Source organism: Anopheles stephensi, chromosome 3 (genome assembly GCF_013141755.1).
Source record: "Anopheles stephensi strain Indian chromosome 3, UCI_ANSTEP_V1.0, whole genome shotgun sequence".
In the NCBI taxonomy this organism is placed as follows: Eukaryota; Metazoa; Arthropoda; class Insecta; order Diptera; family Culicidae; genus Anopheles; species Anopheles stephensi.
Genome location: NC_050203.1, coordinates 69,587,455 through 69,609,886, shown reverse-complemented (window position 1 = coordinate 69,609,886; position 22,432 = coordinate 69,587,455). Strand labels below are relative to the sequence as shown.

At 44.1% G+C, this 22,432-nt stretch overlaps 1 protein-coding gene across 2 annotated transcripts in view; it reads left to right on the top strand.

Moving 5' to 3' along the window:
* Positions 1-9,011, top strand: part of LOC118512509 (T-box protein H15-like) — a 53,883-nt gene extending 44,872 nt beyond the window's left edge. For both annotated transcript variants that reach the window (XM_036057024.1, XM_036057026.1), the window contains exon 6: positions 7,964-9,011. In XM_036057024.1, the coding sequence (XP_035912917.1) occupies positions 7,964-8,588 (625 nt within the window). In that variant the 3' untranslated portion in view covers positions 8,589-9,011. The remainder of the gene's footprint in view (positions 1-7,963) is intronic.
* The last annotated feature ends 13,421 nt before the right edge of the window (positions 9,012-22,432 follow it).

Genomic DNA, 22,432 nt, shown 5'->3' with positions numbered 1-22,432 from the left:
TCGAAATATATATCATAACACAACCACCGGTCGGATAGCGAAACGAGTTAAAGTAGATAGACAAGAAAAAAAAGCTGAACACAAAACAACACCAGAAAACCTCAAACAAATCATCAGCTCGAGTTGCGGCCGTTAATCATTATCCATCCATCAGATTGCGGACAGGTTGGTGCTTGGTGAAACCGTTTTTTGAGCTGATGATGAATGCACCTCCCACTTTTTTTCCTATGTTGCAATTTCGCCCACAATCGGTCCACGTGTGGGAAGCGCAGACGATTACGAAGCGATTACGATTAAATTCGCTCGAGAATGGGTCCTTGGGTTTCTTGGAGACTTGAGGAGTTGTCTCTAGAGATAATGCGCCAGACGATCATAGTGACAAAAATTCAAAGACATGAGAATAGCATAGAAAGGAGAACTATGAAGTTTTGTGGGTCAATTCAGATAATCAACGATGCCGATTATTAGTAGTTGATTCTCCTTATGAAGGAGGATCTTAGAGATCACTATCAAGGCTCGTTAAATGGAGTACAAGTAGGAATATTATGAGAATGCTCTATTGACAGTTAAGTAGTGCCTTAATATATTCTCAGCAAAATAAGTGAATTAGTATCTTCTAGAATAAAGCTCTTGATAAAGGAACTTGACTAGATGCAATTGGTTTCACGACCTACCATAATGACCACTACCAACTTAGAGCATTGCTAAATGAATTTTAAATTTGAAGAACTTCGAATTTTTCCTGCATATTTAATGGTTTGATAAAGTTCCAATGATTTATTATAATAGTTAAATAACTCAAAAGGTGGAAAAAAATTTCTCCATCTCAAAAATCCATCCATCACCATCCGGACAACACCGGCCAAGTCTAGATGGGTTTTTTGCTTCAGTCGCTCCGATGCTCGCTTCCATGAAGCGCTCGTCCTCTCTAAGCTGCTGATTTGTTGCACTCATGAAACATTGAAACCGACGGCACACACACACACCAAAAACATCGTCAGCAATATACAGCACGGACAGGAAAGAACGGCACAACAAGCTTGGCGTTGCTGGTGTTGCTACCTCTGCCGGCCGCTCTGTAATTAGGCCCGAAAAGCCGCCAACATCGCGGAATCACTTCTTGGCCTTCCCCCCATTTCTCCTGCGCCGCTTCTGGCTCCGTCTTTTTGCACGAGTCGGCCAGTTTCGGCTGGTTGAATTTTCATGTTTTCATACGCCTTGCTAGACCTTGCTACAATAACCATAAATATAGCCCACCGATTCCGATCCGGCATCCGATCGACTTCAATCGGCGGGACGAACTGGACGCATTTTCCTTCACGGTTAGCAGTGTCTCTCTCTTTCTCTCCGCCAAGGAACCCAAGGTGATTCAATTTTCCACCGTGCGGCAAGTTTGTTGCTTGGGTTCACTTTACTCAACCCGGTTTGATGCGAGTTTTTCCGGTTCTTCCACACCGGCCTGGGTTCGATTTTCCTGCTCAATCGATTACATGGGTTTTTTTTTTTTGTTGTCCTACCGATAGCTTGTCTTCTGCTAAAGCGAGAAGAAAATGAATATCATCAGCTCTTCTCTCGATGGCACGAAAAGAAAAGCGAACATTGATTAATGGGGGAAGGTTTGCAAGACAAAAAGTCTCTTTTACCCATACCGACATCCGGTTGGATGGCAATAAAACTCGTCGAACTCCAATGAAGTCATGTGAGTGCGTCAAGTACATGGAGTCATGTTGACTCCAGCGGCGTGTAAAACAATTATTTTGCAATGAACAACCGTTTCACCCGTTATCGAATCATCCACAGAAAGAGAGAGAGAGAGAGAGAGAGAGAGAGAGAGAGAGAGAGGGTGAGAAAATTTCCATCAACTGTGTCGCTAAGTTTGAGCTGGGGCCCACCGCTTTGGTTTCTTCGTCTCTTTGAGATCGAATCGCGAAGAAACCGACACCGATCGTCCCGGGGGGCGGCCAGCAAAATGGAGTGGAAATGCCGACACTAATGCCGCCGGAGCATGATTTATTGGGCCAATTAGTATTATTGATTGCTTTCTGATTGTTTTCCACTTTTCCGTGCGATTGTGTGTGTGTGTGTGTGCTCGGTTGTTCGCTTTTCTTAGGGGTTTTCTGTTTGCTCTGGTACGTTATTCGGTGGAGGAGGTTATTTTTGGAGCCCGAAGGAAACTGATGGTAGCTGAGTGTGAGACGGTTTTTGTTGCCTGGAATAATTTCTCAAGGGAAAATGTTCCGGAGTTGTTTCTTTTTTTCGCGTCAAGCGGAAGAAACCAATGAAAAGCCATTAGCTAGAGAATTTAAGAATATTCGTCTTGATTGTATTTTCATTGGTGGAATAAACACTGCACGAAATAGCAAAGGCACCACCGTGTTTTTTGGCAATATTTTCATTAAAAAATTCTTCTCTATCAGTTTAGAATGCTCAAAGCCTACTTTTCATTCTACCTAGGAACGCTCAATCAGTACAATTTTCATGAGCATGAAGCTCAACGGGAATGTTGTGCAGTGTAGTCACCGGTTTTTTGAAAGGAAAGACATAACCAGAGCTTAACTGGCAAATGAACCCTTCGACATCTGAATTCTAAGTGTTCATTTGTGTTCATTGAAATTTATTTTCATATAAAACTTCACTCCATGTTGTTGGGAATAACATTTAATACATCATGTCCATATTCTTGTCTAGCTCCCATCATACGGCCCGAGCAAAACAAAATGTCTTGATGTACATATGCCTTCACGCTTCCTCTACAGATTAAGCTATTTAGTAACATTTCACTGTACAATAATTGTTGTGACACCACAAAACCGCTTCGTTTGCTGGCAGCAGTTTTTGTGTCGGCAACATCAAACCGTGCAGTGTCCTCCCGCTCGTCCAACTGCATCCCGTACGGTTGACGGAACACAATTTGCTCAAATTTGCATACCCTCACCATCGATTTACTCACGAGACCGTCCCCGTCCGGTTCGTGCGGGCTCTGCTTGTGCAACAAGCCAAGCAATCTGCATGGCACACTGTGAACTTCCGATGCTGCACTTATGCACTTATGGAGCGGACCTTCACCAGCACGAACGGCACAGCCGACGAAAGGAGTGCAGATGAACCACTAAATCAGCTCAAAGAATCCGCGCGTGAAGTGTTAATTTGAAGAAAAATGGCCCCCAGAAGCTGGTTTGAAGGTTTCCCTTCCGAGGCTTCGCTTTCGGGAAAAAAACCCGGAGCCCGAAACTGAGCACAGAACGCGTAATTAACGCGTAATTTGAATAAATTGTGAACAGAGCTAAAAGCTAAACTACGAGCGTAAAACACGTTCTGGAGCATTGAGGCGCACACCAGCGGGGACCGAAATCGACCAGTTTGCATGCTGCCACGGATCGATTGATCGCTCGGGTGGGACAGACCGACCAGCACACCCTTTTTACATTGTCGGTTCGCGCGTTGTTGATGATGCATTTTGCTACACCTTTCGCGCGGGTCTTCTTATGAGGCGAGAATTATGAGCGGGGAAGTGGACGACGACGTGAGGTTGGAAGCAGAAACAAAAAAACAACGCTGATCGCTTGGTCATCTTGCTCGGCACGATAGCGGGATTTGTAGCACCACCTTTTCGATGTTTTTGAACGATCTGGCGTTTCGGTTGTTGTACGTATGCCTGCCTACTTCCGTTGCAACGGCAGAAAATTATGCACCACGCAACAGTTCTTCGCCAGGCAAGAGATGCATCAAGGGTGGGGATAAAAGAAGGCAAAAAACGTATGTGGGGAAGGCAAAAAACGAGAGGGTGAGCCGTGTTTTTTTTCTTCTTGCTCTAGTTTGAATTCAACTGAGCTTCAGGTTATAATTCAGGTTGAGAAATTAACATCAACATGAACAACCATTAAACTTTCACTTGATGATGACGTTAGAACGCACCGTCGGAATCGGTGCTGCGGTCCTTGTGGGTCGCTGTTGGTCCTACCGGTGAAAGGTACAATGATGTAATTGTGCCTGTATTGCATGTGCTACTGCAAGGATAACGATCGATGGCTCGTCACATTGGCAAAGAACACAGTGGAAAAAATTGCCGACGTGTAGAAAAGTATTATACTTTTCCTAAAATTGTTTAAAAAAAAGAAAAGAGGTAAAGAGATGTCTTTAAAGTTTTTAAAAACGTGTTCAAACATGTGTCTGCGTCAATCAAAGCATTATTATAGCAAACTGCGTAGGTTTCTAAATCACAATTAGGATAAGAATGTTTGTTCTTCTTCTTCTTCTTATGCTCCATAACCTCGGGAGGTCTCGACCTCCCATTTCTGGCTTCCGGTGACTTGATTTTACCCGTAGCTGGATAGTTAGTACCTGCGTACGGAGAGACGGACTAGATAAGATTTGAACCTCAGTCCTGCCGCGTGAAGACCGGCGCCGCTGTCGCCCTGGCCAACGGTCCGCCCGAAGATTGTTTCAGAGCGACTTAAAGCATAAAAGTGACAATATTTTAGGGTTTCAACCATTTGTTCTCCAGAGGTTTTGGTGAGAGAGAAAATTGCTCAGACTGAAGCTGAGAACGCATCCTTTGAAGTTAGATTCCTAGCTGTGTGTTCCCGATGCTATTTACTAGCTCCTTTAAACCGGATGGATAGAAAGTTTAAGACTTTAGGAGTGATTAGGAACTATGACTTCTACTAACTGCATTAGAATATATGAAGTAGAAGGGCTAACTTGAGCCTCAGATCTGCAATTTTCATCTTCTATGAACATCGGAATAGGCGACAAACCTTGAAACATCTGTTTTCTCACCACCAATAATTAAGTGTATCTCAGGATCTATTTATACTATATGGTGACTTTTAAGCCTTAAAGTCAGTCAATTATCACCCAACCCAAAGGATTTAATGTAAAAATGTGTCTCGTCCATCTCAGCGAATATCAGCTATCTATTGGTTCATGAACCCCATGCATGAATTGGTTGAAGAATCTTGCAAAACTTGGGGACATTTAGAATAGGACATGTGATAAGTACTAGCTTTAAGCCTTGCCTATCTAACAATTTAGTAATTCACAGACTATAAAGATATTACCGTAGATTATGAAGTTTAAGAAACCGCATAAAAGAGAATATTGTTGATGGAGTGCCAATATAATTTATTAACAATTTATTAATTGTTAATTTATTTATTAGTTGTATTTAATTTATTTATTTATGTCAATTTACGAATGACATTGGATATCATCGACTCATAGGAAAAAAAAATTACCTTAGTTTTAAACGTAATTTTCCAAAATCCCTGAAACTACAAAAAGTATATTTTGACCACCAAGCAAAAGCATCCGAGCCCACTGTTTATTAAAATTCGCCGTCAAAGAAAGCCCGTCCTTTTTCGCACCTTAATTTCATTAAATTTTCACCTCTTTTCGCACAAACGCACCGCCACCGCCATCATATATGTGTGTGTGTGTGTGCGGGCCACGCCACGCCATCGAGTTCACCCCACCAATCGGTCCCGTCCCCGGTGCATTGTTTTGGCATAAATGCACTCGGGCAACAAACCACTTCAAAACTTGCCCCACCCATTTCTCCTCCCGGGAAACCTCCCCCCACCCCTCCTCTTCCCCCGCCACGAAATAATACGCGAACGTGGTGAAGTTCATCCTTTCCAAATGTGATGATTACAGGGCGGCATGCAGCTATCAGGGTTCGGGTTCGCCCGGGTACTTAAATGGTTGTTAAAAGTGGTGCGTAATTATTCTGACACTTTAGGGCCGCACTCGGGCTGTCTTCGCAAACCCCGCTCAGCGGATGACAGGCTCGACGCCTTGGCGGGAAAAGGCCCCAAAAACACAAAAACAATACCCGAAAGGTAATGTGATGCAAACGGCAGCAGTAAACGGCTTGGCAGGAGATGCCGAGGAGATGAGTGACGAAACGTACGAAGAAAAAAAAGTGCAACAACATAAATTATTATGTTGTCCGTGCACCATCATACATCATCAGCGCACCATACCGTGGGTAATGATTGATAAAAATGCAGGCGAGTCTTTCGCGTTACGTGCGTCCGTCTTCGCAGTAACCCGAAACCACCCGAAAATGCTGATGAATGCTCATTTTCAGCAGCTTCTGCCCGGGCCAGCACACACACACACACACTCACGATGTGTGGGTAATTTATTCGAAATTGATGAATTTTAATGCAGAACTTGTTTTCGAGCCCGAAACTGAGCGTACAGCGAGCCATTTGCACCCGGTGAATGTCGATGATCGGTGTGGAACGATGGTGGAAAAGTGAATGCAGAGTTCATGGTCGAGAATGGCCGTAAGGATCTAACCCGGTAATTTACTCCCGGGAGCTACGAAATGACGTTGGAGTATGGTACGTCGGGAAATTGCGGAAGAATTTTTCGAAAGTTCAGCATCGACGATGCTTTCGAACCAGACGGAGTGGCGCGTCTTCTTGGGATGCGAGGAGTAGGAATGGGAATTCGCAGACGGAAAGGAGCTTTGAAGCAGAGAAGTATGAAGATTCAGATGGAGCTGAAAGTTCGTCAAGTCTTCTCAATTGTACATGAAACAGCTCGCTACAGACTTCAGACATGAAGCTCTAAAGGAGAGTTATTGCTAAATGTTGGAAGTTAATCAGACAACATTCTCCGGAATCGAACTTCTATATCTCAATCCTCAAGGCTACACAAGGTTTGAACTATCTAAGCCACCGACAGACCAAACTGAGTTAACTCAATCTCAGATTTACTAAAATGAGCCCCATATGCTTATTTGATAAGCATATATTATATATTCACAAACGTCTTGTTGGAATATCTCATAGCTTGTATCATATTCCTCAACTCACAAGACTAACGCAAGTAAAAGGATACGATTTTGAATATATTATAAAAAGAAAAGCCATCAATTTGGTCCATCTTTCGCATTCGAACCATTCAGCCACAGTTTGCACGACATAAGCCGCTGGCCATCTCAACGTATCCTTGGGTGTTGACGATAATGATGAAGATTGGTTAGGTGTGAAGTTGTCTACCGCACGCAACTCTACCACACCGACCAGCCACGAGAGATTGGAAGCTTAACTAACGCTTGCGAACCGAGCATGATTTGAAACGTCTGTGGCAAAATTGAAAACTGAAATAATGAGCACGTGCAGACGTGCCTTTGCTCTGCATCGTCCGTGTTCTGCCCTATCCTGTTTAATGGTGGTGAGGTTGACTCCTTCCTCTGGATCATTAGCTACGCACCGCTGGAAACAGCTTTCGACTGTTCGCTACGAGACATTCAGGCGACGAGATTGCTTTCAGGAAGGACTCAAAACCTGCGCCAATTTTGGAAGGGCCTCCACTCTCAACATCCTCGCTGCCGTTCGGGAGCGTGAGCGAAACGCTCACAAAAATGCAACGAATCGATACCTCCGGGGCATTGTCCATCTTTACCTGTTTTTTTTTTTTTAGAAACGAACCCATTCTGAGAAGATTTTTCGCGCCGAAGCGAAGACTTCGTAGCTGCAAGAGCCTGCGGTCTGGCCCTGCCACAATTGTTGCCTGTGGAAAGAAGCTGCAAGAGTACAATTTCATCAAAGGCCAACTGCGCCGCCCTGTAATTTACGCCGCAACTGCCGGGATGTGTTCGATCGGTTCGCCCATTTTGCCGAAAGGGTGTCTCCAAGGGTTTCCCGGTCGTGTGCTCCAACCCCGGCCGGTGTGCCCTGCTCATCACGTCAGCATCCTGTGTCGCTGGCTCGAGGGTTGCAAAAAACGCAACGAAAGCTTTACAGACTGTTTTCCTGCATTTTATTAGTGGTGAAGCTAGCGATTCTTCCGGCGAGGGCCTTGAACAGTTAGCCATTTTATTGTCCGTAATTGCACGAATTCAATGATTAACAGCTCACCTCATTACCATTCGATAATTGCTTTCATCACTCACGCTAACCGAAACGTCCTTTTTTTTTTCGTTTCTTCCCATCCTCCCCACTGGCAGAGATCCGATGGATGCCCTACTTTTCGAGCAGCATATGCGATCTCCGCTGCGCATGTTTCCCGACCCGCTGATGGCCCAGTTCGCAGCCGGTCCGGGTCCTGCCGAGCTGTCGGATGCGTCGTCCGCCGCCCTGCTCGAGAAAGCACGCCAGCACCTGCAGATGTGGGGCCGATCGCCGTACAGCGAGCTGCTGCTGCCCCAGATGTACCAACGTCCCCAGAGCCTGGGAGCGCTTAACCTTGGCGTTTGGCAGAACGCGGCCAGCTGGCCCGCCAGCCCACAGCTACCGCCCGGCTTTCTGCCCAATGCAGCGGCCGCTGCGGCAGCCGTTGCAGCGGCAGCTTCTGCCGGTAGCTCCCGGCACACCTCGCCACCACCGCCACAACCACCAACCCTAGGACCTGCGACGACGTCCATCATGTCACCAGCGACTCCACTGACACCCACCAGTTCTTCCGGCTCGCCGTCACCGGATCCGCGGGCCAAACACTTCACACGCTTCACACCATACCAAATACCATCAGCAGCGTCGCATTCGCAACCTCAACTACAGCCGGCCCATCTTCCACCGGCCGTTTCGTCCTCACCCGGTCCGGCCCGATCACCGAGCAGTCCCGCGAACTAACCTTTCAACGCAAACCTCCCTTATGTGGGCGTCCTGATTAGTCATGCGATGAATGATTTCGATTCCGAGGTTCATCAGTATTAGGTGAGGAACGCATCGTACGTGTATTTAATTTATTTAGCAGTTATGTTGTTCAGCCTTTCCGTTCCTGTTACTTACTCAGCTGTGTGGAAGGTTAGGCTAAGAGGTGGATAAAATGAAGGTAATCAATAGCCGTTGCAATATCTTAACTACCCGGAAGCAATTGTATAGAAGAAGAAAAGTCTTGAAACTGATTAAACTAGCAGCGGACGATGCTTTGTAACTCTTGCAGCAAGCAGACAGAACAGTGAAAGCGATCCATCGAATAATTACCAAAATTGTTATACCAAGTAAAACTTACACTTAAATAAAGGAGTTCTTTTCTGTTTCATGTATGTGTAAGGCTAGACTCTAGTTGTGATGGACTCATCGATGACTCAGTACTTCGCTATGGCAGCCATCCGACAGATTGGCTGTTGATAAAATTCTTCTGAAAGCTTTCCAAGATTCCTTCCAATAAAAATGGCCAATCGAGTGTAGCCATTCCAACGATCAGAAGCCCAGTAAATCACCGTCTGATCGTATCGTAGCATCTTAATTTATTTCAGCAGTTTAATGCACAAGGTAAGTCATGCCTTAAAACCAGGCTTGTCCACACGACTTAATCGTAGCATCTTCTGCAATCGAACAAACAAATCTCGGTGCTACTGTTCAATGTTACTTCGGATCACTTGCCCGTTGTACAACATCTCCAACTATCTAAGGAAAAAAATCCAGCCATTCTTACAACTTCCATTATCCCGAAAGTCTTGGTAAGTTTGGTGGCAAAATGTAAGGATCGATCGAACAGCTCCAAACTTCACCGCATGATAAATGATAGTTCGTTGTGCACGACTGCAGCGGCACAGCATGATGTGCGATTGCAAATGTGCAGCTGAAATCTGATACTTTTACACCCGAACATTACCGAAAATGGCTTTGGACAGGATTAAGCGTTCGCTTCCCCACATATCCATTCCCAGTGCTCCGTCGGAAGCTGAACAACGAAATTGGTGTGTGTGTGTGTGTGCGTTAAAAACGTGTCACATTGACTCGAGTTGACTTTACCCAAAAACCGTCTGCGAGACGATCAGCACGATCACGTTCCTGAGTAGTGGGGGAGGTGTTGCGAAGCCGGACCGGAACAGCCAAAAGAAAAAGCTACCCCGGACTCGTGATGATTGATGACAAACAATTAATCAACGCAGTGAACACACACTGCGAGTAGGACCTCTTTGCTTGTGGGACAATCTTAAATCAGAAGATTTTGGGCCAAACAACAACAAAAAAATACAGCCAAACACTTTATATCCATTTAACGGACGCTTTCTGACAAGGCGAAAGTGAAAGAAGCATCGTTATCCGCTGAAGTTTCCTTTGTGCTGGAACTGGAACCGATGCTCTTCATCTAAAAAAACGGTCGAATAAACCTGTAACAGTGAATAGACGCGGTTTGAAAGGGTGTTCTGACGCGTTTTGTTGTCATCTTTTTCGTGCCATTCGATGACAGGGAGCTGATAATTTCATCAAACTCTCAAACTCAAACGATGGCTCAGTTCGATCATCGATCGTTTGTGTGCCCGGACTGCCCGGAGTCGGGCTAGAGATGGTGAATGGATATGGGTTTTTTCAATCTATATGTTGAGTGAAATCGGATGAATGATTGCTTGGAGTGACAATTGAAGCATTGTTAGGCGCATAAAAGCGGGGAAAAAAGTGGCTTAGATGAAGCGATCGTCAAGACTGAAAAGGTTGTGCGGTGTAGACTTTCACCTAAGGGATTTAATAATTTCTACGTCAGAAACTGGTAAGAAAAATCCAAACGAACGAAATTTATTTTTTGATACTTGATTTGTTCAATAAAATGACTTATTTTTACAAGCTGTTTGCATTCGCGTTTGCTTCAAGCACAATCCACATCAAGCTTTACGATGATAAACAAAAGGTCTTAAAAATGGCCGCACAAATTATGCACGGTTTCGCAGAAAACTTGAGACCGTGAGCTTTAATAGGTTCTCGTAACGAAAGTGTTAATGGCCATTTCCATTCCGCTAACGATCAGCGAACACCGTACGAACTTTAGCCGAGGCCTCTCCAAGCCTGCGTCCAGGCAGATCCACAACCGAAACCTAACGAACCCAGAAATTCCATGAACGGGCTTCCCGTCCCCCGCTGGAGGTAGGAACAAAAGTAGATGAAATTGTTAATATTCTGGCCACAGTGTTTGATACAATTTTATTTCCAACCCCCCCTCTAGTTCGAGCGCCAATAATGGACGAGCCCATGGTACGGACTCTCGTCGTAAAGGCTAGTAGTAGCGGTAGTAGCAAAGGACGGACAATTTGTTGAGCCTTTGTTGAGCCTGAGTTCCGACGAACGCCTAAGATGTAGCCGATGCGCCACACCCTGCCACCTGCGCGTATCGGCAGGGTTAGCGACGCGAGGCGAAAAATCGTAAAATGCAATAATTTATACCGGCTAATTTGTACCGACGGAGGCAAGAACGCACAGCAAACGGAAAGGGGAAGGGGCGATATCAGGCCATCATCGGTATCTGCGTCCAATTTAGCTTGAACGCCGCCACCAGGGCACCGTGCAGCTTGGCGGTTGGCGTCGCGGTGGTTTGTTAAACTGCATGTTTTGAACAACTTTATTTAATTATGTATTTCTGAAGATTTTGAGCATCAGTTTATAAATCAGATTTGCATTCGAACATATTCATGTATTGTTTTGCACAAAATAATGTTAAAACTAGATTTCAAATAGCAGTATAAAAAGTAACAAAATTTAACATCGATTCAAATGTATTAAAGCTGGAGAATTCCAAGCGAAGAAAACAACAGAGCGCTACTGAACCACTGGAAAAATGTAACTAGGAGCCTTAATCGATATTTTCTTGCTAATCTATCCGCATCATTCGATTAAGCTTTTTTTTCATGTTAATTTGTGTTCAAATCATTTGATTTTTTATATACTTACAAGAAAATGGTCCAAAGAACAATTAAAACAATCAATAAAAATGCAATGTGAAGTTAAACGTTTCACTGATCCTCATGTAAAACGCTAAAGTACACAAAGTAGTGATGGGCGTTCCGAGTCGGAACTTCCTGGTTTGGATCCCGTTTTCGAATTCTATTCCGATACCGATTCTGTTTTTAAAACCGATTTCGATTCCTTTTGAAGAGCCGATTCCTTTTCCGGAACCTATTCTGATTACGGATCCAATTCTAGAACTATTTCCAATTTCATAATCAGCGATGCGAAAAAAATCAACATCAGCACAACTGGTTGTGAACATACTTACTGGAATCGATTCCGGAAAGCTTCAAACCGGCTGGAATCGATTCCGACCGAAAAACATTATTTTGCTCATCTTTAGCACTTAATTCTCGGCTAGACGGTCCCAGGAAAAGCAAGACCAGAGAGATAGTGTATTATAACCTTTCGAAGATGTTTTGCCGAAAGAGGTAAATAATACAACATTTCCGAGACAAAATAGTGTTTCTAAAACAGCTTCTGGTTAATCCCTGAAAAGATGAAGTGAAAGTCTTTTCTTCTTCCGGGAGAGATTTGAACCCCGACTCTGCCGTGTTGAGACTGGCGCTGCTATCGCCTTGGCCACCAGACCACTCAAGTCTTGAAGGTGTTAATTTGCAGTCTTATTTGTCCAGAGTGATGTCGAGGATCAGTCTAGATCAACCAGTAAATTGTCAATTTACTACAGGCCCAAGTCTATACCATTTAATTGTGGAAACCCTGTAAAAGTTCACAAGAAATAAACTTAGACCAGAATAGTCGAGCCATGGAGAAATAATTTTTATTCTTTTATCTAGGTTTGATACCTATATTTGTTGGTTCATAACATGAATCACATACAGGATCTCAAGAAAATTCTTAGAGAAAAGTCATTCGAATTTCATACTCATATTCCTCTTTGTGCTACATATTTTAAAGCCATAATTTTTCCGAACATAATTTTCAAAAGCCAATTTACTGTTTTAAATAACTGTAAGAAAACAACTCAACCACATGCTTAAAACAATTCCCAAAAATACGGCGTTCAGTTAACAACAAACTCAATTTGGATGAAGCTCACACTATACATGCTACAGCTGTTAATCCGCGACCGTCTGAAAAACGTTGCAAATACAGATTGAAAGATTGCTTCACACTTCTTTCGCTGGCTCGAAGCTACTTGTCATATGTAATCCATTCCAAACATTTCTCCAGCGCGAAACGTAACCCACCCTCCCTCCGTACTTTGATTTCTGGCTTCGTAATCCGTTGGGAATTTGCATCGAAAGAAAGAACCGGAGGATGAGCGATTAATTCACCCTAACACACGGCTCGACTGGGTCGGATTCCACCGAGCGAAAGGACGATCGGTCGAGCTCCCGGGCAGAAAACCTTTCGAGCGAACATCCACAACCTAACACCATGCGCGCGTGGTGCCATAAATCGATTCGCTGTTTATTTTGTATAATTTAAATATCTCCCGAGCTCGAGTGCGGGGCTGCGTTCGTCTGCTCCATCGTTTGAGAGGTCGCTCCCATTAGTTAGGTGCTCCATGCGCCATGTAAGAGAGCCCGGGCGATGAGATGGCGATGTAATGGCTTCGTTTTCTTGCGGGTCGTACGCGACGCGTTCACGTTCTCTCAAGACGGTGGCCACCCGTTGCGCAACGCTCAAACGGGGAAGCGATTCACCAAAATCATCATAAACATCCCGAAGTCACACACAGCTCTGGTGGGCATACGTTCACTGGACTCACTGGAAGAAGGTGGATACGTGCGGGCTGGCCCCCATACGGTGATGGGCATGTGTGTGCTTTTGCTCAGTTATGGTATAGAAGAAGCTCACCATGCTTATTATTCTGATCGTTGGGTTCTTTTCTTGTTCGTTCCAGGTTTGGACCGCTCAGTATCAGGTGACGCTGGCCTGGATCGTCCACTCGTTCGATCTGCATGACCACCTACATGCGTGCTCATGCGAGAGAAAGGCGATCAAAAATGCACACACAAGATGTCTACCGCTCCTGCTGTGTTGGGGTCGTGGACACGGTGAGAGAAGCTTCAACTCTGAATGCTAGCACGAGGAGCTCTGATCTGATTAAGAATTTTAGGGGGTTTTGAGAAATCTGTGTAAACTTTACTCAACTAAATCGATAATCTCTGTTAACATTATTTTCGAGTTTTCCCCTCTGCAGTTTCTTTATTCATCAACTTCTTCGCAGAAAATCACTGAGTCAACCGATCAGCTTGATAGATGTATAATGCCCCCCCCTTCCATCGGAAGACGAACAGCAAGTGCGACAGTTGATTGACAAAACAATAAAATAACAGCACGCACGCATCGGCCTGGTGCATGCCCGAGATGCATGCTTGCAGCACAATTTCAATCGATTGACTAAGATAAAAGAGCCATTTAATCATGGCCACTCGGTGTGAACTCGGCTCAAGATTGTCGGGCTCGGTTCCGCCTTCACGAGTGTGACGGTGTGAATTCCACCTACCAATGACCGTGCGTCGATCAGATGGACGTCACTGTGACATGACAAATGAGCGTTATTCACGCTCATTTACACGTAATTATTCACCCTCCCCCATCACCCATCCACCCGCCGGTGTTGCATTCCTTCCGTCGAAGATAACGCAAAACTACGCCCGCAAACTGCCGAACCGAAAGTGCATTTGGGGTTAGGTTTTATTTTGTGAAATTCGTCGTGAGGCATTCAGCGCGGGTTGGATTTGATTTTTGAGGGTGAGTATTACTGTCGCAAAGAACAGCTATTGAGCTTAAGTTAAGCTGGGGCTTATCTAAAGGTAGAAGGTAAGTTTTATTTCACATCAGTGATTTTTTTCAGCAAACGGTCTGAGCATACCGTTTAGTGACTTTGATGCATTGAAGAATTTATGTGATGTTACAAGCAAACAATTCGGGAAGCTTAACATAAGGGGAAGAATGGAGAAAAATATTTTATGTAATTATCGATAAGTTGATTGCACTTCATTGGCTAGTGCTCATGAATCCATCTGTCGTTCATATAAATAAAAAAAATATATTATAACACCGCTGAAATCGACATGTTTTACATTAATTACAGAGTGTGATAATGCAATAATCTAAAGGGTTTCACACCAATGTAAGCTAAACAATTGCTGGCCTAGCCGCAATGATGCTCGCCTGCATTCGCAACAATGTAACGTCTTTTGTTTTTTCTAGACATTTTTCCCGTGAACCTCTCTCTGGGTCACTGCGCATACATTTTGTTCTCAGTAAATAGCGTTCAATGATGTAAACGTAGTTTAGTTATGTTGTGTTGTGTGTATTTAAGCTGCACAGTGCAAATAAATAGATGAAACAGATTTTCTTTTATAAAATTATTAAATATCTTTAAGCAAAAATCTGATTTAAATTTATTTATTTATATTCTTCACATATTATTTTTAAACCACACTAAAAAAAATGCTACATACCAAGCATAAACCTTGTACCGTCGTAAGGGAGTAAATAAATAAACTCCTGATCGGCCTCTCCTGATCGGGTGGGGCCATATAGGCCTATCATGAGCGTCGGTGACGTGGAGGACCAAGACAGCGATAAACACGGCACTAGCCACAGACCACCGTTTCTCTAAGGACGCCAACCCCAGGAGCTGGCTACGGGTCTCATAGGAAGGATGGAACTGATAGCAGAAGCCTAGGAACCTACGGGTAGCTTGTCTGGTAAAATAGCGCTGCGCTTGTTCTAGCTTGGCGATCCAAACAGAAGCCAAGGGACACCAGATGATGCTCCCGTACTCGAGGGTGGATCGAACCAAGCTATGTATATTATATTAACTTAAGAAGTCATCAGTATTGTTACCTAGAGAGCTGAAGACTTGTACGATTTTCATGAAATGGTCATTTGCGCCTAAATTAGTCGTTCTAAAGCCTATGTTTAAAAATGCCCCAGGTGTTATCAACCAGCTAAATTTCTGAATGCTGGTCTTCTCTAGAATTGACGGGTTGTTAATATTACCACTGAGTAGTTTATGTAGCGTTATGCTTCCATTTTCGAGCGGTTCTAGTCTAAATAAAAGGGCTCTGCTACGATATGAAGGACATAAATCGACACGGAACCATTGAAGACCTTGAAACACAATACTTGTAACCTTACGCTGAATCAATTGCATTCTGTTAATCTGTAGTGGTTTTTTAGTGTAAATCGGCACTGTAAAAGGACGCCTAGGTCACGAACTAAATTTGTACGGGGAACAGACGAATCAGCTGTTTTGTTTTCGAATTCTAGAGGTAGTATTTTTTTTAATTGTGTCAAACAGTTTTGGAGTCGTTAGCAATCCGCAAAGTAAGAAATTGATAAAAATATCTTCAAGTCCCCTGTGACCATGTGACTCCATTCCTGGGTTTTCTGTGACTTGATTTTAACCCTAGATGAACAGGCAGTCCAATCTACGACAAGGTGGTCTGGGCGTAATAAGATGGGCCTCGACCACCAGGCAAAATACAAATTGTCTAACATCGTGATAATTTTAAATTTTCACAATATTCACCACATCCTTCGTTGAAATCCAATTATCCAAATAGCAAAATTCATCCTTATAAATACAATTGTTTTGTAGTTTCGTAACATCATGTAAACAATTAAAATTAAAGCCAAAAACGATACAAAGAAACCAGTCCCTCCTCCCCAGTGTAGATTAAGAACAGATTTACCACTAATTACTCGCCGGGTACAAGTCAAACAACGACCCGTTTTTATAAATGATGCCTCGTTCTGATGTCGCCCGGGTGCCACTTGCACCCTACACCGTTTAATCCCCTACGCATCGGAAAACATCCCTGATGCCAACAGCTCATCACCAGCTAACCATCACCATCATCGAGTCCGCCCCGGAGTCTATCGCCGCCGTATCACATGTCGAGGGTGTCCCAATTACATAAATTACACTTGTTCCCTAGTTCTCTTTCCAGCGCGGTGCACGAGCCTCGACACCCTAGCAAAGTGCGATTTTATTAACTCCTGTTCCAGAAACTCACAATCGATGCGCTGTCGCTCTCACTCCAGTAGAGCACATCACGACCAACAAAAGGGATATCTTCCTTCTCCGTCTCGTCGTCGACCGGGTGGCAGGGATCTGTGATACCAAGGATGCTGTGGTGACTGGCAAAAGGGATGCTGAGTCCCGGGCTACGAAGGACATCCGGGCACGACCCTACTACACAGCCAGTATCATGCGCTGTGCAATTTGTGAAACCGACACTGATAACAATCTACCATCTCAATCCGAACGCCTTCTGTCCTCGATACGGGGTGCGTGTCTCAATTTGTCTACTGATCTGTTCTGTCCCTTTTTTTCCCCCGGCCCACTTCCACCCGAACATGGAAACTCATCTCTCCAGGGGGTCAAATCCCAGCGGAAACGAAACCGTATTGTGCAACTTCACTCTATAAGTTCGACGGTCGGAGGGAACCGGCATCTAATAATGTTGTTTTTATTATCGAGAGTGAGCACTTTTCCGGTTTCCACTTGACCTTTTTCCACCCGCGTGGTGGTGCGTTCGGATGGGCCTGTATCGTTTGGCAAAAAATTACCAAAACAAATGAAATTAGTATGGCAACACGGCGACGGCGAAGTGTTTTCCGAAAGAGGCCGAACTTTAGAATTTGTCCCAATAGCATCAACCCGGTCGGTGCGCACTTGATTCAATTGTCTAATCCCCTTCGGAATCTTTCCCCCTTTGGCCGGATGACTTTTGCCGCTCCTGTTCTGTGCCGAGCTGCCGATGCTCATCCTTCCGCAGTGACAAAAACTCCATCTGCTTGTAAAAACAATCAGGGCTCTCTGGGCTGGTCTCCGGGCCCTTCCAACGACCAAGCAGCTAGGATGAGTTGGCAAATGAGAATCGAAATAAGTGTGATTTTGTTTAATTTTATTACCATTCGGAGGAAATAAATTGAATACAGGCCTACCGATGCTGGGATGGTTAGTCGAATGCATTGGGTGCTCGGTGCACGGATCGGACACGTCTTTGACTCGCAAGGGACCGTGTGCGTCTGCTTGTGGGAAGACGCGTTTTCCTCCAGGCTCCTGGGAGTGTAGCGCTTGGGACAACGGACGGAATGACATGGAAAAAGCGTGTTCGGTTAAGAATAGGTACCGCAAACGAAGCAAACGTGTGCAGCACTATGCAGTTGCCTGTCGGAAAAATGCCTACCCTGCTATCGCTTGGAGCGCTTGGTCCTCCTGGGCGAAGAAAAACAAGCGGAAAATATCGCAATTTATTATCAATTATTGCTTACCGATAATCCACAATGCGTTACTAATTTTATTGCTGGTTGAAGCTTTGTGTACGAATGCATGCGGGCAAGGGGCCTTGCAGTGGGGTGCCTGGTGAGACTTGCTGGCGAACGTTGCTGGTTGGCAGAGTCCGGTGGTCTAATGCTAACTGTTTCGAGAAACATGCCTCTATGCACCGCATAAACTCTTTGTCTAAGGATTATTGGCATGATTTAGGTCTTCGGAGGCTGGCAGTTGGTCCATGTCCAGCTCAAGATGATGGTCCATAAATTTTCCATTTAAGTGTGTGTGCTTGTAGAAATTGATTCTTGCTTAATATATGAGTTTGTAATGTGTTTTATGCTAAAATTTTTGAGATTCGTTTTTAAGTTTAGTTAAGTACCAGTCAGTAGTTTCGATTGAGGGCTCACAAAAAAAAATTAGAAGACTTAAAGAAGACTAAGAATGTCTTATTTATTGCATATATTTAAACGATTTGACGAATTACATCACTTTAAAGATGTCAAAGGGAATATTTGGAGCATAATACTATAGAATGTACATCTTTAAATATTAACGAAACATCGATACGAATCTTGGAACAGAAACCACAAGTCATGTTCACCTTCAACAATCTGTTGGGAACTAGTTTTTAATAACCCTTTGTTTGGTATCATTACATTAAAACAGGAAGGGAAACTTCCTTCAGACATAGGCTTGCAGGATGCCACCCGCTTTGAAATTACAATTTTGATTGACAGATTGATTTCATAACTTTCATACGCTAGCTAACCAACAGTTGATCCTTTTTATTCGGAGATCTCTTCCACCTTCGAGAACCTTAGTTCAACGTGCCGCTTAGAAATCCTGCACAGCATTTGATGTCATTTTTGATGATAGATTATGGAGAAAATAGAGCTATTTCGTGTTGGCTGAAAACACCTGAGGAGAAGTTCCCATGCGTTTCAAGAATCCTTCATTATACCAGATTCACGGTCAATCCAAAAAAAAAATCAATAGAACGATCAAGTGAGTAGCGCTTCACGCTTCTAAAAACCCAACGATCTTGGGTGATCCTGTTTTCTTTTTCTCACGCACACGCACTATCAGCCCAGATCAGATCGTTCTGTTTAACACATGTCGGTAGGAACTCTCACCACCAACAGCCGGGATTCCCGAATCCCGAAGAATCTGAAAGAAAGGTTTGGGACCCACGTATTGATGAAGGTTAGGGTCGGAAGTGATAAAAGGGAGCGATGAAGAAGTCGAAAACAATGTCACGAGCAAGCAACACACGAGAGATGCACGCACTGCTTTAGTCATACAATCTCTCCGCCAAAGATCCCCAACAACCGAGCTGCGCTTGTCCGCGGTATGAATCCGCGCGAAAGATGGCTTGGGCGGAAATTACCCACTAATTAAAAATTATCGCCACGCTTAATGACAGCGACCGACAAGATTTACGATCGCGTAACTATTCGTTCAAGGAAAATGCGCTGGTCGGTCGATCCTTGCCTTTTCTTCGATTGTTGCTTCACCCCCGTTTTGTTTGGGAGATCCCATCCAGTCGGGTTAAACTATTGCGGAGGAACGTTTCGCAGACTGGTCGACTACACTGACGCCAGCGACGTGATCGACGACCAGCGGCATTTATGTTTTATGCTTTCTCGTGCACCCTGGTGCCACCGACTGTTCTTTCCGGTTGTGACGATTGTTCTGCAAGTGCGTACAATGTAGTACAATGAATGTGACGCGCTAGGGTGTACGCAATGTCGCGTCCGGTTAATTTTGCACACATGTGCCCGTTCGACAATGAGCACGGTATGGATGTTGCTAATGATCGCAGCAAGTGGAGTAAAAATTCATTAGCAGCCGTTTGTGTCGTGAAGTGAAGGAAATGAAGATATCGAGAATGTCAGTGCTTTACTTGCCCGTAAATTGGTGCTTGCAATAGCGGAAGAAGTAATTTAGGACTGAGACCAACTATGATTGTGTTGTGATTCTGGCAGGATTTCCGAAATTAGCTCATAGCATGCGAACCATTCCTGGATTTGGTTTAAGATGAAGTAGGCAAGGTAGAGATCAAAGTGCACAGAAATATTTCTCGTTCGTGATAGGGATGATCTTTCCAGCTCAACCTAGAGACTTTGGGCAGTGTCGAGAAAGTGCAACGAAGTTCAGCCTTAACTCTAACTTGTCTAGTTCAAATTCAGCAATAACTTCTCGAATAAAAATGCCTTTTCGCAACGAACGAAGCTACGACGGTAAAGAACATGTATAGTTCCAGTACTCACATACGCCTCTGAGAAAAGGACTCTGTCCTAAACTGACGAAGTCCTCTTAGCCGCATTCGAGAAGGAGATGCTCAGAAGGATATCTGGTCCCGTAAGTGTGGAAGGACAATGGAGCAGCCGCTATTACAACGAGCTCTATTAGTTGTACAGTAGACTGGTCATGTCATTAGAATGACACCGGTCAATCCAGTAAAGATGAAGTGATGGGGCTGATGCTTCATCAGATTTGTCGGGATAATGGATTGGCAGTTGACGGCGCTGGACCGTGATACTGCTCACCGTGAAGATTGTTGCGATGGGCCTATACCACGAACCGGTTGTAGCGTCCAATACCTAAGTTAGTATGTGAGTTAAGTCCAGAAATGGACTGAACATTAACACTTCACTTCAGAACAGATTATTGCTTAGTCCTTTCAGGTCTTTGCCCTTCAAAAGAGAGTAAAAGCCAATCTCATCATTAAGAATCCAATATTTAAGTTTCATTCGAAGAATCTTTCTAATTCTGTCCTTTAAATTGATGTCCCTTAAGTAAACAACTTTATTTATTTTAAAGAAGATGACCGCAACTTAATTTTTATATCCCACATTCTTGTAAGCTATATCACCGCGTTTGCCTTTTCTATCATGTCCCAAACATCAGTTTTATATCTAGAGCATCTAATTCAATAGGCATTTTTATTGCGTTTATTGCTTGCGGCCCGGGTTAGCCAACCACACGCCATCACTTATTAACGGGCTGCTCAATCTTGTTTGTGATTTTATGCGAACGATTAACGAACTTCTCCCAAAACCGCTCAAATACGCTCACTTACAATCGAATTGCCCGCACGCGTTACTCCAGTATGTGCGTTATATTAAATATCGACTCTTGAGGTGGTCATCGATGCCGTCCAGTACCGTACCAATAAACTATTCACTTTATCCCAACCATAAAGTAATCGCAATCCAATAAGGAAAACTTCCCACCAAAACAAAAAAAAATCTGCCCACCAAAATCGACCACGGTCACTTCCCGTTTTGGGGAGTGAGGCTGTAATCAGATCGGGAAAGAATTATCCACCTTTTTTCTGTTTGCTTTTCCCAGTTCTATGAGTAGAGTTTAATAAAAAGAAAAAAAGTACCGCTCGTAAAAAGTTTCGTGACTCGAAGAGAATCGAATTCAAACAAAAGTCGTTATCTTTCGCCAAAGGAGGGAAGCAAATTGAAGAAAGCAGCCACCAAACTGAACCCAACATCCAATCAGCCGTTGGAAATGTGCAAACGGACCTCACTGCATTACCGAATCGGGTAACGCGAAAACGCGAACCACTCAAGCGCCCTTTCCAGGAGGACTGGTCGGGAAAATTAGGTTCAGCACAGTACAATAGACTGAATTGGAGAGCAATTTCGAATAAAATTTTACGATCCCAAGCCCAAAAAACCGCCCAAACTAGGGGAACGTTCGCACGGCGCTTCAAGCTTGATTCGATTATCGAAACTGAACGGTACGCGTTTGGCCGACGCGACTCCGCGCCTCACTCAACGAACTGGCCAAAAACTCATCGGGAAAATCCGGCAGCGCATTTTCGGGTGGAAAAATCGGAAAAACTGCGAGGGTTTGGCAAATAACAATCGACCACAAATCGATGAACGGAAAGCGATAAATTATATCTATCTTATTGCGAGCGGTTGCGCCGAGTTTTCCCCAGTGAAAATGGCGTTTGGCAAGCCGCGCGTGTGAGCATGCTAGAACTGCAATCATTATTTTCCTCGAAGTCGTCCTCGGCTTTCATACCGAGGAACACACATAATCTCGCGAGGTTTATTGAAATGTATCCACTTTTACGGTTGGGAATTGAACGGTGAGCGCTTATCGGATTGATAAATTAATTACGGGAGAATGGAAAACCTTCACTGGAGGGAAATGTTTTCTTAGGTTTTGGGATTTTTATAATATATTGCATATGTGAACCAATTTTCCTTCTCTAAGTCAAATTAAGAAAATGTCCAACACATCTTCAACAGCAGTTAGACTCATCTTCTAGTTTGAGATATTTGCTTCGATCCGGAAAACTGAAACATTTTTCTTCATATAAACTCGATGAAGCAAAGCTCTTGCACGAGGCAGTGGGTTGCGGTGCCATAAAACCCACACTCAACCCAGCGACACTCGGACACGTAAACCCTCGTAACACATACACACCTGCACACGAAGCCATCCGTTTTACCCG